Below are 17,189 nucleotides of genomic sequence, written 5' to 3'. Positions count from 1 at the left end.
AGAAACACACATTGCTAAAACCAAAGTTCACACACATTATGCTAACTAAGCACAAGCAAAATTACACAATCAACCTCACAGTTGATGTCTCCTAAGCCCATTCCTCCTCTCTTCTCTTCTCTTCTTCTTCTCACTCTTCTTTCATGTCTTGTTCTCCTTCCTCTCTCAAAGAATATCTTGTCAGCAATCTCCTCTATCTTCTCAAAGTATCTTGTTCTTCTCTTCTTCTCTTCTCTTCTTCTTCTCACTCTTCTTTCATGTCTTGTTCTCCTTCCTCTCTCAAAGAATATCTTGTCAGCAATCTCCTCTATCTTCTCAAAGTATCTTTCTCTCAAGCTTCTGCAGCAAAACAGTGTCCACGCAACGCTTCCTATTCCCACAACATAACCAGACGCAGCAAACACATATTCCCACTCAATCTCCTCATCTTTTGATTCTGAATCGTCTGATGGCGATGGATCAGCTGGTGGATGAGGGTTGTTGAAACTCCCGTTGAGTGGGAAACCAGATAACCCCGAGTTTCCTACATATGAATCTGCCGTAAACATTTGAAACTGGCGGCCAGTTGGGATGGGTCCGGTGAGATAATTGTAAGACAGATTCAAGAATGAAAGGAAATCGAGTTTTGTGAGCTCATCAGGTATTCTCCCGGTGAGCTTGTTTGAAGAGAGGTCGAGCGATCCAAGCTCTTTCAAGGCACCCAATGATCTTGGGATTGTATCAGGGAGAGAGTTGTGTGATAAGTTGAGAAGATAGAGTGACCTGAGATTACCAATTGCATCTGGTATTTCTCCTTCAAAATGATTGGAAGAGAAATCAATGGATGTAAAGTCAGGTCAAATCTTCACAAGCTTCACTTCAATTCCTTTGACGGTTATTGTCACCTCATTGCGGTAGAAATTATCGGCAACTAAAAAGTTAGAGTTCGAGCGGTTGAGCCTGCCATGTGTAGGACTCTCAAGCACCATTCCTCTCAAACTTGAGATGTTTAGCAAATTCACATAACCACTGAAATCATTTGAAGATATATCCAGAATTTGAAGATTTGGCCAACTCTTTCGACATCCCAAATCTCCATGGAATCTGTTGGAGCGCAAGACAAGGATGCGCAAGCTCAACGACAACATACAAGGGAAATTATCCTTGAGGTTATTGTTTCCTACATTCATCACCTCTAGATACTTACAATTTGACAGAGACTTAGGAACCCTCCCGCCTACGTTGTTGTAACTAACATCAAAGGTTTGTAGGCCACACTCACTAGGAAATTGATCAGGGATAACACCACTGATTTTGTTTCCCCTAAGATTGAGCACTGTACTCGCAAGATTTTCTTTAATTATGCAAGGAGGTATGCTACCACTCAAGTTATTGAATGACAAGTCGAGAACATGAAGTAAAGATGCATTGCAGAAGGAGGATGGAATCATTCCAGTTAGTCGATTGTTTGCGAGCAAGACAACTGTATAAGTAAAATTTGGAGGGATGGGAGCCTTATTCAAACCTGTTAGAAGATTTGAAGAAAGGTCCAAATAGCTCTTTTCGGTTTCCCAAATCCAAGTAGGAATATCCCCTTGCAAATGATTGTTTTTGAGGTCCAATCTTAACAAATTGGACGCATTTCTAAAATCTGGGAAATCGTCCAAATTGCAAGATGATAGATGAACCTGAATTAAATTGGGATATCCATGGGAACTTGAACTCATGTTGGTTGTGTCAACTGACAGGTTGTTATTAGAAAGACTAAGTTGTGAAAGACTTGTCAGACTTTGAATCTTATTGAGTTTAAAAGTGCCATTAAACAAATTGTCAGAAAGCCAGAGAATGAACATGTTTGGAAGCTGGAAGAAGAAGTTAGGAATAGGGCCTCCAATCCTATTACCACTCAAATCTAGCTTAGAAAGGTTAGAGTGGTCTAAAATGGAAATTTCTCTGATTTGTCCACTGAATTGGTTGTTGGATAGATAAAGAACACCAATAAAAGGTAGGGCGAAAAGATGGTGAGGAATGGTGCCATTCAATAAATTCTGGCTTAAATCTAAACCAAAAAGGTTTGTAAGACCTTGAAAATGCAAGTGAGAAAGTGAGCCCGAAAGATTATTATCACCAAGGTATATCCATTCAATATTCTTGCAGTTATGAAATGTAGGAATTGAACCAGTTAGGAAGTTACTTGTTAAGTATAGTTCAACTAGGTTTGCCAAGTTAGCAAGCGTGGATGGAAATGGTCCCATGACACCAGAATTTGTCATAGAAAGGTGTGCCAAATTCGTGAGACGATGGAATTGGTTAGGAATCTCACTTGTGGTGAAGTCATTGTCTGAGAGGTCAAGCCTCGACAAGTATGTCAACCGGAAAAGGGCTGATGACTCACCTATTCTGCCAGAGACGCCCTCGCTGCTGAGGTCCAAACTGATAACGTGACCCGAGTCATCGCATTCCACGAGCTTCCATTGGCAACAATCACCTGTCTCATTCCAGTTCACCAAACTCTGTGAAATGGAGGAATTGAATTTGAATTCGCTCCTGAGCTCAAGTAACAGCTTTTTTTGATCATTGAGGCACTGGCCGTCGACAAATATTACAAAGAAGAAGAAGAAGAAGAAGAAGAAGAAAAGGAGGCGGAGAAGCAAAGAAACTGGCATCGCAAATTAAAGAAGAGGATATGTATTATGGTTGAGACAATTGAGTTTATACACTTGATTTATACTACCACATGCAAGCATTAAGAGGATATAAATATTTCAAAAAAATACTACAATTATTGGTTTATGGACGTGACAGTCTTCTTCGTTGCTCTCTTGCTTTTCAAAAGCCAATCTATGCTTTCTCTGTAAAAATTATGTTTAAGTGCGTGTTAAAGAAATTATTAAAAAATACCTTCTAGAAATAAATCAAACATAAACAAATTACTAAATCTTTTCAAATTCTAACCACTTATGAAAATAAATAATAAGAATAATACAAACTATATTATAGATTTATGGAGAAAATTAGATGAGATGGAAATGATATGCCTATTATAATGTCTTATCAAATTTATTCTTTATACATATTCCATATTACTACTCATTAAATTTTTCATATTCTTTATATTAATTAAGAATAATAGAAATAAATTTGTCCATTCACTTGGTATGATTTTTTTATGACATAGAAAAACATTCATGGAGAGGAAAGTATATAGTAATTCATAACACATTGGTAGGGGTTGCTCCAAAAGCATTAAAATAAAAAAAAATGGAAATAACGAAAGTCGGGCGTATTGGAAGGATCTGAATATATTTTTTTACAAAGCTTATAAACTTTTTATGAGTAGCATTTCATATTAAATTTTACCAACTTGTAAATCACATATTTCGTGTATAATTTAAAAAATGAAATTATTTGTGAGTCGAATATCGAATTTTGTATTCTAGGAATTAGGAAAAGACTTTCCTCAAGAAATTATTCAAAAAACAAGAAGTATATATATGAAGAAAATGTTAAAAGCATATCACAATTTGATTGAGAGACTACTGGTTTGATTGATTCTTTAAAAATAAAAAAATTACAATGGTAGGCCAACGCGCCGATAACCTTTTTTCTACCCATCTTACACGCTTTGCTTTTCTCATATATTAGGGATAAATCAATATAAATCACATACTTTAATTTAATTTGGATAACTTTTATAAGATTTAAAAATGAAATATTAGGATGTTTTAATTTTGGCCAATCATATCACATGGTTGAATTTTGGGTGAAAGCATTGGTGACATGGCCGTTATAATTTCTGACGTTGGCAAATTACTAAATAAATTATGAAATATTTTAAGGAATGTCAATTATAAAGTATATTTAATTTCCCTTCTCACATAAAATAAATCTTTTAAATCTGCTACGTGGTATAATCTAAGCAGTTGATCACCCTAATCTAATAATTCTAGTTGTCATTAATTTTGATATAAGAATAATTAAGTTTTAATTTGATCCGCTCTTCCTATTTGTAAATTGTAGCAATCTAATTTGCAGATACGCAAAAAATTTCACAAATTGATTGTGTTAAAAAATGGGCCAATTGTCTTTAATTAAATTATTTGGGCCCAGCCCAGTAATATACTCTCCCGTAAAGTGGGCCCTTTCTTGGCCCATGGAAGTGGATCGAACTAGGCCGTGTTTGGTGGGCTTTATGTATGTTTGATGGGCCAATTGTCTTATTTATCTTAAGATTTTTTTCATTAATCTTATAATTTTAATTTTACATTCATATGTATGATGAAGAAAGAGAAATGGCATGCTTCAACTTAAGGATAATATATTTTGAGTGTATATAAAGTCATGATTAATTTGATGATACAGCTTTAATTTAATAATCATTCGTCCACTTATAAGGTACTACCATTTTATCCTATTCACAAGACCTTGCAAAATTTCAACCTTCGACAATATTAAATGTTGATTTTTGCACATATAAACGCCTAAGTAATCAATAAAATTTTGTCTATAACCACTGAATTAGTCTGTCATTTTCCATTACATAAACATAAAAACAAGATACACTACATTTAAATAAGTTGGTCAACACCTTTCAACCATCAAACTCAATCCAAAATACTTATCCGAAAACCCATGGGACCACCACATCATCTATCAATTTATTAAATCAGGCCTGCCTAAATCTTGTGAAACCTTAAAGACATGGCTCAGCCCGATTCAAAAATCAAGCCCACTCATCAGACTAAAATATATTAATAGATATTTTTAATTCAAAAGAAGATTCATTTTGTGGCATCTTTTGAATAGGGTTTGGGGTTTGTTTTAATAGCAGATGAGATATTTGTTTTGGCAATATTTGTCATGTTATTGCGATGACCCGAATCCTCCAAACGTTTTATTGTTTGAATTATGCATCATCTTTTTGAGTTTATTTCCTATTGACTATCGTAGACTAACAAAAGCATAATTCAACCCAAATCAAAATAAGACTTATCCCAAGCCCATAAGACAACCAAATAATTTATCAAGTTAGGTCTAATCTTATAAAAACTCAAAATTGGCACACACAAAAACAAAATCAATTTGTTCGATCTAAATAAAATAAGATATGGAGTACTACAAAAACATTATCATATGATTAATGATAGAAGTTTGGAGCACACAAAAGTTCACACCACACATTATGCTAATCAAACACAAGCCAAATTACACAGTAAACCTTTACTGATGATATCTCCTAAGCCCATTCCTCCTTTCTTCTCTTCTCTTCTTCTCTTCTTCTCTTCTATTCTTCTTTCATGTCTTTTTCTCCTCCCTCTCTCATAAAATATCTTGTCAGCAACCTCTTCTATCTTCTCAAAGTATCTTTCTCTCAAGCTTCTGCAACATAACAGTGTCCATGCGCCGCTTCCTAATCCCACAACATAACCAAGTGCAGCAAACACGTATTCCCACTCAATCTCCTCATCTTTTGGTTCCGAATCCTCTGATTGACCAGGTGGATGAGGGTCGTTGAAACTTCCATTGAGTGGGTAACCAGATAACCCCGGATTTCCTTCAAATGAACTTGCCGGAAACGTTTGAAACTGAGTGCTAGTTGGGATCATTCCACTGAGATGATTGTATGACAAGTTCAAAACTGAAAGGAAAGTGAGTGTGGCAAGTTCCTCTGGTATTCTTCCGGTGAGCTTGTTTGAAGAGAGGTCGAGCGACCCAAGCTCTTTCATGGCACCCAATGATCTTGGGATTGCATCAGTGAGAGAGTTGTGTGATAAGTTGAGAAGATAGAGTGAGCTAAGATTACCAATTGCATCTGGTAGTTCTCCTTCAAAATGATTGGAAGTCAAATCGATGGATGTAAAGTCAGGCCAAATCTTCACAAGCTTCACCTCAAGTCCTTTGACAGTTAATGTCACCTCATTGCGGTAGAAACTACTGGCAACTAAAAAGTTAGAGTTGAGCGGTTGAGCCTACCCTGTGTAGGACTTTGTAGCACCATTCCTCTCAAACTTGAGATGTTTAGCAAATTTAGACGACCACTGAAATTGTTTGAAGATATATCCAGAATTTGAAGATTTGGCCAACCCTTACGACATCTCAAGTCTCCATAGAATCTGTTGGAGCGCAAGACAAGGATGCGCAAGCCCAACGACAACATGCAAGGGAATGTATCCTTGAAATTGTTGTTTCCAACATTCATCACCAATAAATTCTTACAATTTCCCAGAGACATAGGAACCTCCCCGACTAAGCTATTGTTACTAACATCAAAGGTTTGTAGGCTACACTCACTCGAAAATTGATCAGGGATAACACCACTGACTTTGTTTCCCCTAAGATTAAGCACTTGCCTAGTGTTGACTAGGCAAGGAGGTATGCTACCACTCAAGTTATTAAATGACAAGTCGAGAACACTGAGTGAAGATGCTATGCATATAGAGGATGGAATCACTCCAGTTAATCGATTGTTGGTGAGCAAGAAAATAGAATCACTGAAATTTGGAGTGATGAGAGGCATTTTCAAACCTGTAAGAAGATTAAAAGAAAGGTCCAAATAGTACAATTCAATTTCCCAAATCCAACCAGGTACCTCCCCTCGCAAACGATTGTTTGAGAGGTCCAAACTAAGCAAATTGGATGCATTTCTAAGATTTGGGAAATCGTACAAATTGCAAGATGACATGAATAACACCATTAAATTGGGATATCCATGCGAACTTGAACTCATGTTGGTTGTGTCAACCGACAAGTTGTTGTCAGAAAGAGTAAGTTGCCCAAGTCTTGTAAGCTTTGAATCTTATTGAGTCTAAAAGTGCCATTGAACAAGTTGTCCGAAAGCATGAGAACGTTGATGAAGCTGGAAGAAGAAGTTAGGAATAGGACCTCCAATCCTATTACCACTCAAATCCAGCCGAAAAAGGTTAGAGTCTACAATGGAAATATCTTTGATTTGTCCAATGAATTGGTTCTTGGATAGATGAAGATAGTTAATTGAAGGGAGGACAAAAAGATGGTGAGGAATGGTTCCATTCAATGAATTGTGGCTTAAATCTATAAGGGAGAGGTTTGTAAGACCTTGAAAATGCAAGTGAGAAAGTGAGCCCATTAGATTATTATGACTAAGGTCAATCCATTCAAGATTCTTGCAGTAATGAAATGAAGGAATTGGACCAGTTAGGAAGTTACTTGATAAGTGGAGTTCGACTAGCTCTGTTAGGTTGCCCAACGTGGATGGAATTGCTCCCATGAAACCAGAACTTGACAAATCAAGGGATGCCAAATTCGGGAGGCGATGGAATTGGTTAGGAATCTCAGTTGTGGTGAAGTCATTGTCCGAGAGGTCAAGGCTCGACAAGTATGTCAACCGGAAAAGGGCTGATGACTCACCGATTCTGCCTGACATGCCGTGGGAGGGGAAGATCAAACTGATAACGTGCCCCGAGCCATCACATTCAATGCCGGACCATTTGCAACAATCACCTGTCTCATTCCAATTCATAGTTGGAATGGAATTATTGAATTTGAATTCACAACAACCACCTGTCTCATTCCAATTCACCAAAATCTGTGAAATGGAAGAATTGAATTTGAATTCACTTCTGAGCTCAAGTAAAAACTTTTTTTGATCATCGAGGCATTGGCCATCGACAAATATTATGAAGAAGACGAAGAAGAAAAAGAGGCGGAGAAGCGAAGAAACTGCCATTGCCATTGATAAGAAGAGGATGTATGTTAATATTATGGTGGAATTGCTCCCATAGACACTTGCTTTACACTAATTCATAAGTAAACAAAAGCAAAATTAATAAGTCAAAATTGTGCACTTGCTTTTCAAAAGCAAAATTAGAAAACTATTAAAAATAAGGCTATTAGTCTTTCAAGTCAACTCTTGAAGTCTATGTTGATAGTTTACACCATATGTTGCATTGGCCTACCATGTGGAAAATTGAACAAATAGTAAATCACATTGTGTCTAAAATCAATTTGAAAGACAAAGACGAAGACTTTGAAATTATCACTAAATTAAAAGGTTACTGGTAACAAATATTTCTAATTCAAGTAAACAAATCCAAACTCCACTCAGATGGATAATAAAAAGTTAGTACATTTAAGTTTTAATTGTTTACCTAAATTTCGATATTTACTTCAACTTCACAAATTTTACTGTTGCACTTACACAAAAATTGTGCCCGGATCCATGTGCCTAAATCTTGTGAAACCTCAAAGACATGGCTCGGCCCAATCCAAAAGTCAAGCCTACTCATCAGACTAAAATATATCACTAGATATTTTTTCATTCAAAATTGAAATATTGGTATTTATATTTTTTTTAAGCAAAATATTTTTCTGAACAGAAGAAAAATAATGATTCATATATATATATATATAGGGGTGCGTTAGGCTCCTTTGGACCCTAAGTGTCCTATTTTCTTCTTAATCTCAGCCCTTGGATCTTTACATTGGATGGTTGTGATCAATGCATTATTAGCCGTTGTGCATTATTAGAATGAAAATGTGCATTATTAGTCTATAATGTTGCATTATTAGCCGCTGTGCATTATTAGAATGAAAATGTGCATTATTAAATGACACGTGACATTAATCTAACCGTCAGATGACAAAATCGTGGGGCTAGGATTAAGAAGGAAAAAGGACAAAAGATATGAAAAGGATTTGAATACATCCCTATATATATATATATATATATATATATATATATATATATATATATAGGGTGCCACCATAGTTAAAATAACATCATACCACCAATATCCACCCTTAGATCCGGAAATCCAACGCTCAAGATTTAATTTCGTGAACAGAATTGAGATTGCTGTCTAGTGTATACCGAATTGCAGTCCGGGTCATTTTAGTCATTTCAATTAGATTCAAATTAGGGTTACCCCCAAATTCGCCTTCATTCTCCCAATTCGCCTCTCTCTCTCCCCAACTCTTCTCTCTCTCCCCGACTGCACCTCTAGATCGCCGAATCTCCAAATCTCCGATCAAAATCTCATCCCGCCGCCTCCACCTATAAATCCCACCGCCTCCGCCTCTACACCGTGTAACTTCAATTTCCAGCCACGACTACACCGTGAATCGCGCGATTTAGGGCTAATTTCTGGAATTCCGAACGCCTACAATAAGTAAACGGTGAAAACAGTTCACAAGGTATGTTAATTGGATTCCATTTAGGGTTGAACGAAATAGGTTTCCAGAATGTTACTTTGTTGTGAATGCAGATTTATGTATGTATATTATTCATTCAATTGATGCCTTGTTTAATGTTTCGATCTGAGGTTTTAGTCTGTTTTTGGTGATTTTCGAAATTTTATAGCTATTTGCTTCATGTATAAGGGTTTTTTAACACATTGTGACGGACTATTGTGATTTTTTATCTATTGGATTAAGTATTGTTGTACTCGAAGTGAATTGCTGATTTGGTGATTTGCTTAGTTAGTGATTTGCTTGTATTAATGTATAGAAGGGGTTATGTTACTGCATGATTCATTTTGTGGATGATTTGTATGTTATTGGTTTAATGAATGGCAAGAAAAAGAACAAAATCACAGATAGAAGAGGAAGAATCTAGAGGGGATACAAGTGAAGCTGAAACTAGACCTAATAATGAAAATATGAATGAGGAAGAAGTGGAAACTGAAACAAGCACGAGAATAAACACGAATGAAGAAATAAGAGGACCTGGAGGTGAAGGTATTGTGAAAAATCTTGCAGTATTACTTGTTATATATTGCAGTGGGTCATTTATAATAATAATGCAGTCTTATTTGATATATATTGCAGTAGTCCATTTAGAATACTGCATCATGATCTTGCAGTTTTCCATATTTACACAATTGATTTGGATTATATGACAGATCTTTGTCTGACAAAATTAATCTATATGAGTTAGTGCAAGTAACAAAATAGATAACAGTCTTTACTGTATAGATTAGATGAACTTTTGCTAATTTTAAATTATGTTTAAAGTGATATTAGTTATAGCAATTATTGATAATGCATACCTAAATCATGACATGATTAGATACTTATCATTCTACTAGTTAAAATGAGGGACCAACAAATAAGATAATTTATGTCATATTGTTGTGTTACTTCTTATACATTGCAGTGCAACATTTAAAATAATGCAGTCTTGTTTGTTATAGATTGCAGTGCACCATTTAGGATAATGCATCATCTTGCTGTTTTGCATGCTATATTGCTTTATTTAATGGTATATATTGTTGTATTGCTTGTTATACATTGCAGTGCATCATTTAGAATAATGCATCATCATCTTGCAGTATTTGTTGTTCTATATTGCAGTCCATCATTTATAATAATGTAGTATTGAAATATTTTTTTTTTGGTAGTTTTGATAAGATTAAACAAGGGTGTGAATGCCTTGCTATTCAGATTAAAGCCAGAAATATTTGGAAATACCATGGAGTATCTAAATGGAAAGCAAAAAAGGGATATAATTGACCTGGGGTTTGGGGCACTTCTGAATTTCAAGTTAAATTTCATACCTCCAAAACTGGGATTCTGGGTTGCATCATATTTCAATCCCATTGCTTGTGGGTTACCTATAGGAGGGCCAGGGACAGAATGCAGGCACATCGACGAAGTTGATGTGCATCTGACGCTTGGCCTTCCTAAAGGAAAAAATCGTATTGAACGGAAACTCCGGAAGCATGATTTGTCGTGGATGGAAGCCGTTGCAAAGTCTCTTAAAAAACCAAGGAAAAATATATATGTTGATGACATTGCCATACTGATGTTGAATGAGGTAGATGGTGGTGACCAATTCAAGAGACTGTTCTTGGTGCTCATGGAATACTGTTTTATAGAGACCCCAGCAGATGGACCTGTTATCCCAAAGATCCTACATATCTTGGATGATTTGTCAATCATCCATGAATACAATTGGTGTGAATACGTCATCAATGTTCTGTTAGATGTGCATAACAGATGGCTGAACTCCTCTAGCAGATACTACACTGGTCCAATAGTTTTCCTTATTGTAAGCGTAACTTTCTTAAAAAAAAATTTAAAAAAATGCATATACTAAAGTTTTTTATGCTTCTGTATGTCAGGGATGTTATGTGGACAGGATGATAGTAGGAAGAAGAACAGTTGAACGACGTTTCCCATCAATTAACATGTGGGAGTTGGAGGCGTTAAAAGCAAGAGAAGCCCTAGAGATCAATGCTGGTGGATTTGGGCTGGGTTACTATGATGACAGAATGCCACAACAACTTGTTGATGATGACAAAGCATTAATCCGAGCGCAAGAGCAACAAATCTTGGATGAGGTGAATGATATGGCCGGTCCTTCAACTTCAGCAGAAACAAAGCAGCAACACAACGAGGAAATAGAAGCAAGGAAATTTACTGCTGATGTCTATCGTGCTGGAAATCTTTTGGCTGATGGAATATTCAAGTTTGCTGCTACGTTACATGCACCACCAGAGCACATACTTGAAATGAATAGTTTTAAGGTAGCATCTGCAGCGGGGTTGATAATGCTGACTAATGGAAAGAGAGAGAAGAGACGGATGAAAACAAAAGATCAAGTTGAAACACTTGCTCAAAATTTGGATGACGAGGATCTGCAGAATCCTGACTGGCTGGCAGCAATCGAAAAAATGATGAGTGCTCTAGATAAAAAAATTGAATTGGAAAATTATATGCCTAATTGGAATCTGTTTGATGGTGATGACAGTCAAGTAAGTTTTTCTTATTGATAACAATATGTGGTTTATATATATTGTATTTGAAATTTCACTACACTTTTGCAATTGGAGATTGTTCATAATGATGGTTTTATGGATATGCAGAATGTGCAAGCACAAGGTGGCCAGTCGAGAGGTGAGAAATCACCTGTTGCAGATCAAAGTCGTGGAAAGGAAAAGATGGGTGATGCAACTGAAGCAAGGAAGGAGCCTTCACAGGCTACGTGCCCATCGAGCCCAGCTGCAGCTGCACTTTTTATTTGCACTATAAATACCTGCAAGTATACAGAGTAGGTATAGTATAGCAAAAGGTTAGTACCGGGTATCGAACACGGGGAAGATGTACACAAAGTGTCTATCTTCTACTAGAACTCAATTACTATCCGGAGAAACAAGAATTTTTGGAAACTTTTGAAAACAGTAAATATTAAAAACATTAAACAACTAAATGCAAGCAAATCACGGAGAGAAAAGTATAGAACGGATATTAAATAGAAAACGGAATTGTATAAACAAAGTTGCTACTAACACATCCCTAGAATCCTATGAGTTTAGTTACACATGACTGAATAAACTAAAAACATAGATTGAAGGGAAAACAATTTGAACATAAAACTAAAGCAAATAAAACCCGTAGGTTGAATCCTTGTCGTTCTTGATGTTCTTGAAATCCTTCTTCAACTCCTTGCACAATTGAAGTACTCTAGCTTTTGATCTCTATGAATGTGTTCTTGTTGTGTGTCCAAAAAAAAAACTCCTTTTTTGATGAAGCTTGAGGTCCTATTTATAGGGGAAGATTATTCCTCATCATAGAAGGAAAAGATCTGCAAAATTTGGTAAATCTTGGAGCAAATCTAGGGCTGGTCGGATTCGCCGCCTTTCTCCGGCAGGCCGCCGCACCTTGGCCGGCGGTCGCCGCGTTGGAGTCCAGAGATTCTGACCCTTCGGTGGCGGACCGCCACATGTCCTCCGGCGGTCGCCGGGCGAGACTCTTCTCCTAGCATAAATTTCCGAGGCGGGCCGCCACATAGCTCTGACCGCTGGGCGCCGGCGGTCGCCATACAACTTCGCGGCGGTCGCTGGTCGCCGTCTGACTCCAGATTTCCAGACTATGCGTTTTTACTCCCCTTTTCGGCTCAAATATGCACATTTCTCACAAAACATGTCAAAATACCAAAATGTATAGAATATGCAAATAATGGACATGTAGAGTGATTTTGATGACAAAAACGGACCAAATAATGGCCTTAAAACAGTGCAAAATCCGGGCGTATCACCTATTATGAGAATTCAGATTCAATTCGTCCAGTTCCGTATCGAGACATGTTTCATTTCTATCAAGAAATCTTCAAGCTCTATGGTTTACCTAAAACCTCTTAACCCATGAAATCCTCTGAAGGACGTGATAAGTTCCATTGAACTTAGTCCCAGTTTCCTTGAAAACCAATCCTAGCGAGTTGGCAATTTTAATTCACTTTAGTCACAGTGTCCTCCTGGGCGGTAGGCTCGGCCACCATGCGGGCACTAGTATCACTTCCTGCTGCCTCCTCCCGACCTACTGACTCTGATGCGAGGTCCAGACCCTCAGCCACCTTGTCAGTATTCTCCTCCTGGTCAGTCGGCGTTGCTGATACTGTCCCGTTGCCATTTGGGTGTCCTCCTGGCTAGCATTCGAGGGCTCCTTCCCAGGTTTTGTAGGAGTAGTCTTCTCGTCATCACTCGAAACCTCCACTGCATCTGCTGCGGTGTTTGCTCCTGCCTTGTTGGACGTCCACTTTCCTAAACATCTCTGTGACACTCTTTGGGGTTTCTGCCTTTCTGCCTTGGGGTTGTTTTTCAACACTAGCCTCCTCTTTACTGGCTTGGGTTTAGTTACCACTGAGGCTTCCCCTTGATGTGTGTCTGGCTCTTGCCCCTCCTCCTCAGGTTGTTCTGCCTTTTCCGGTTGTTCGTCTGTCCTCTCCTCCACTGATTGGTGGACTACCCCTTCCGACTTCTCCGCTTCCTTTGTTGCTTCCCCCTTCCCTACTGCTTGGGATGCGAGGTCCAGTACCTCAGCCACCCCTTGAGGGTTTATCACGATTCGATCCCCTTTTCCCAAAACCGTTTGGAATTCTTCATCCGTCATTATCCCTTGCTTCCTTGCCGTCTCGTTCAGATCTATCTCCTCCTCCGCTACATCGATTTTTGCGTCAGTGGCCCTAATCTCATCTGCTTCACCTTTCTCGCTCTCGCTTGCTCTTCCACCACCTTCCTTATCTTCTGTTTCTCCCCAGTTGGGATCTTGATAGGCGGAAAGAGGACTGACGTCCAGCGGCTCTGTTTGTTGGTGTATGGGAAAAGGGTGGGAGGGTTCTGATTGTGCAGCAATTGTTGAGGAAATATTTTCGGACATCGGAATTGAGGTTTTTGGGGTGGTGGTGGGTGGGTTTTCTGTGGTTGCAGTTGGGGTAGGGTTTGATGTCGCCGGCATTCCTCCGGTTAGGCTAAATCCGGCTAGGGTTGTTGCCCAGTCTCTGTTGGGGTCCTGTTGGCTTAGAAACGCCGCCAGTGCGTCTAGAGGAATCATCGCCGGGATTTGTGTCATCGGCGGTGGTTGTGATCGTTGTAGGCTTGGCGGCCGCGACTCGGCTGCTGGCTGGAGTTTTGACGAGGCTTCGCCGGTGGTAGATGCCGGGTTGTTGGTTGCCTTTCTCTTTGCCATGACTGTACCGGTGGTGGTTTGCGGTGGTTTCTGTAGTGGGTGGTAGTTTTTCGGAGTGGGGGTGGTGGTTGTGAGAGAGAGAGTGCAGGTAGGGTTTGTAAAGTGAAGGGGAGTAGGCGGTGGGGTGTTTTATAGAGTGGTGGGCAGTTGAGGGTTTTGACCGGTTGTAGGCGGTCGCTCGGTTGAGACGCTTCGTGTGGGAGGCGGTTGTGCTTGCTGGCAGCCGATTGGACGTTGCTTGTCACGTCCTTGTCTCACGCGCCTCCCAGCCTCTGCACTCGCCTGCAAAGCTGCAACACACCCAAAATTCAAACTTTACTCAACTCCCTCTTCTCAATTAGCTAGAAATAGAAAAAGTAAATAAATGGCTCTTTAATATAATTCAGAGTTTCACCCAAGTGGTATCCTCGTGGTCAGTACGAACTCCGAATTAATATCTAAGATCCGAAAAATCTTTTTGTTGTTTTTCCTTCTTAACTTAAATTAAATTATCAAATATTTACAATATTTACATCATTACTAAGGGTATTTGAAGTTTTACCCGGTCAGTAAGTACAATACTTATGCCGCTGACCAAGTGAAACTTCAAATCCCTTTCCTACTGGTCATTTAGACGCTCTTAAAGTGTAGTGGAATTTCTTCCACTACACACACCTCTTCATTTTCCCTATATATTTTCAATCTATGTCCATTAACGACAAAAGGTTCAGAGTTAGGGATACTCCCTGAAATCTCGACCGCTCCATTAGCACGTAATGCAGTGATAATGTAAGGTCCTGCCCATTTGGATTTGAGCTTCCCAGGCATTAGCTTCAGTCTTGACTGGAAGAGTAGTACTTTCGCCAACTTGGAGATCCTTGGTTCTCAGATTTTTGTCGTGCCACATCTTTGTTTTCTCCTTGTACCACATGGCTGAGTCAAACGACTCCAATCTGAGTTCTTCTAGCTCTTGAAGTTGTAGCTTCCTTTCCTCTTCACAGGCCTTAGCATCCACATTAACCTGTTGTACTGCCCAGTATGCTCGGTGTTCAATTCCCACTGGCAAGTGACACATCTTCCCAAAGATGATGCGATAGAGGGGACATCCCTATAGGAGTTTTGTAGGCTGTCCGATATGCCCACCGAGCATCTTCCAACCTTGTGCTCCAATCTTTTCTCGAGGGGTTGACTGTCTTCTCTAAAATGCTCTTTATTTCCCTGTTTGAGATCTCTGCTTGGCCGTTGGCTTGAGGGTGGTAAGGACTGGATAGGCGGTGATGAACTCCGTACTTCTTCATCAATGCTTCGACCGTTCGGTTGCAGAAGTGAGTCCCTTGATCGGAGATGATTGCCCTTGGTATCCCAAATCGGCTGAATATATGACTCTTGAGGAACTTGGTGACTTCCTTAGATTCACAAGTGTTTGTGGCCTTGGCTTCTATCCATTTTGATACGTAGTCAACTGCCACCAGGATGTAGGAGTTCCCATAAGATGAGGGAAAAGGACCCATGAAGTCCATACCCCAGATGTCGAACACCTCACAAACTATTACTGGAACTTGCGGCATTCATCCCTCGCGGAGATCCCACCAGTCAGTTGGCAACTGTCACAGCCCTTGCAGAACTCGTATGCATCTCTATTCAGGGTCAGCCAGTAGAATCCGCTATCTAGCACTTTCCTGGCAGTCTTTCTTCGCCCGAAATGTCCTCCACATGCCAAGGCGTGGCAGTGCGTCAGTACATCCCGTTGCTCCCAGTCAGGAACACATCTTCTAATGACCTGGTCTGCTCCTGCCTTCCACAAGTATGGATCGTCCCAGAAACAATACTTTGCTTCGCTTTTGATCTTCATCCTCTGAGCCTTTGTCACGTTTGGCACCATTGGCAGTTCTCCCGTTACTAGGTAGTTTGCCAAGTCCGCATACCAGGGTTCCTGTCCCACTTTCTCCTTGCCCTTGGTTGTCGCGTCCTGCCCAGTGAGCCTCCTCTTCCCAATCGATTTTTTTCACGGAGAAAATCACTTCACATAAATGCTCTTCTCGGGAATCGATCCCTTACATCTTCAATCGCTCCCTTCTTGTATTATTCTACTCAAGTGGTCCGCTACCTTGTTCTCAACTCCCTTTTTGTCTTCTACCCAGTCAAATTCTTGTAAGAGCAGCACCCATCTGATCAGTCGGGGCTTTGACTCCTTCTTTGCAATGAGATACTTGATCGCCGCATGATCAGTATAGACGATGACTCTGGATCCCAGTAGGTACTGTCTGAACTTCTCGAATGAATAGACAACCGCCAACATCTCTTTCTCGGTGGTGTCATAATTTCGTTGGGGTTGATTCAGGGTTTTTGAGGCATAGAATATCACGTACCTTTTCCCATCTATCTTCTGACCCAGTACGGCCCCCACTGCATAGTCACTAGCATCGCACATCACCTCGAAGGGGTGATCCCAGTCAGGAGCCTGAATGATTGGTGCAGAAATCAATTTTTCCTTAAGGAGGTTGAAGGAAGCCTTGCAATGCTCATCGAATACGAACTCCACCTCGTTCTGGAGAAGCCTGGTAAGAGGTTGGGCAATCTTGGCGAAATCCTTGATAAATCTTCGATAAAATCCAGCATGGCCAAGGAAACCTCTTATTCCTTTCTGATCAGTAGGGAAGGGTAGTTTGGATATGACATCCACTTTAGCTTGATCCACCTGGATCCCCTTTTCTGACACCACGTGTCCTAGAACAATTCCTTCTGTAACCATAAAGTGGCATTTCTCAAAGTTCAAGACCAGACTCTTT

General features: G+C 39.5%; 3 protein-coding genes across 3 annotated transcripts; all 3 read right to left on the bottom strand.

Moving 5' to 3' along the window:
- Nucleotides 1–41: 41 nt before the first annotated feature.
- On the bottom strand, nt 42–2,645 carry LOC125190340 (receptor-like protein 35). The gene is made up of 2 exons (XM_048087622.1): nt 944–2,645; nt 42–793 (listed from the first exon to the last, which is right to left on the bottom strand). The coding sequence occupies exons 1-2, from the start codon at nt 2,643–2,645 to the stop codon at nt 42–44; spliced, it is 2,454 nt and encodes an 817-aa protein (XP_047943579.1).
- Nucleotides 2,646–5,144: 2,499 nt separating this feature from the next.
- Nucleotides 5,145–6,878, bottom strand: LOC125194273 (receptor-like protein 42). Its single transcript, XM_048092439.1, has one exon. The coding sequence runs from the start codon at nt 5,703–5,705 to the stop codon at nt 5,169–5,171; it is 537 nt and encodes a 178-aa protein (XP_047948396.1). The 5' UTR covers nt 5,706–6,878; the 3' UTR covers nt 5,145–5,168.
- On the bottom strand, nt 5,921–7,690 carry LOC125190331 (receptor-like protein 30). The gene is made up of 2 exons (XM_048087610.1): nt 6,826–7,690; nt 5,921–6,504 (listed from the first exon to the last, which is right to left on the bottom strand). The coding sequence occupies exons 1-2, from the start codon at nt 7,688–7,690 to the stop codon at nt 5,921–5,923; spliced, it is 1,449 nt and encodes a 482-aa protein (XP_047943567.1).
- Between the last annotated feature and the right edge of the window lie 9,499 nt (nt 7,691–17,189).

This window comes from Salvia hispanica, chromosome 1 (genome assembly GCF_023119035.1).
Source record: "Salvia hispanica cultivar TCC Black 2014 chromosome 1, UniMelb_Shisp_WGS_1.0, whole genome shotgun sequence".
NCBI classification, from domain to species: domain Eukaryota; kingdom Viridiplantae; phylum Streptophyta; class Magnoliopsida; order Lamiales; family Lamiaceae; genus Salvia; species Salvia hispanica.
This window is presented reverse-complemented; position numbering and strand designations above follow the sequence as displayed.

What these genes read in the sequence shown, in the direction of transcription:
- LOC125194273 (XM_048092439.1), bottom strand. Translation starts at nt 5,705, where the DNA reads ATGAAAGAGCTTGGGTCGCTCGACCTCTCTTCAAACAAGCTCACCGGA.
- LOC125190331 (XM_048087610.1), bottom strand. Translation starts at nt 7,690, where the DNA reads ATGGCAATGGCAGTTTCTTCGCTTCTCCGCCTCTTTTTCTTCTTCGTC. An exon ending in CTTCTTCCAGCTTCATCAAC is followed by an intron (nt 6,505 to 6,825) that starts GTTCTCATGCTT and finishes ATCTTCTTACAG; the next exon opens with GTTTGAAAATGCCTCTCATC.
- LOC125190340 (XM_048087622.1), bottom strand. Translation starts at nt 2,645, where the DNA reads ATGCCAGTTTCTTTGCTTCTCCGCCTCCTTTTCTTCTTCTTCTTCTTC. An exon ending in GCTTGAGAGTCCTACACATG is followed by an intron (nt 794 to 943) that starts GCAGGCTCAACC and finishes ATCATTTTGAAG; the next exon opens with GAGAAATACCAGATGCAATT.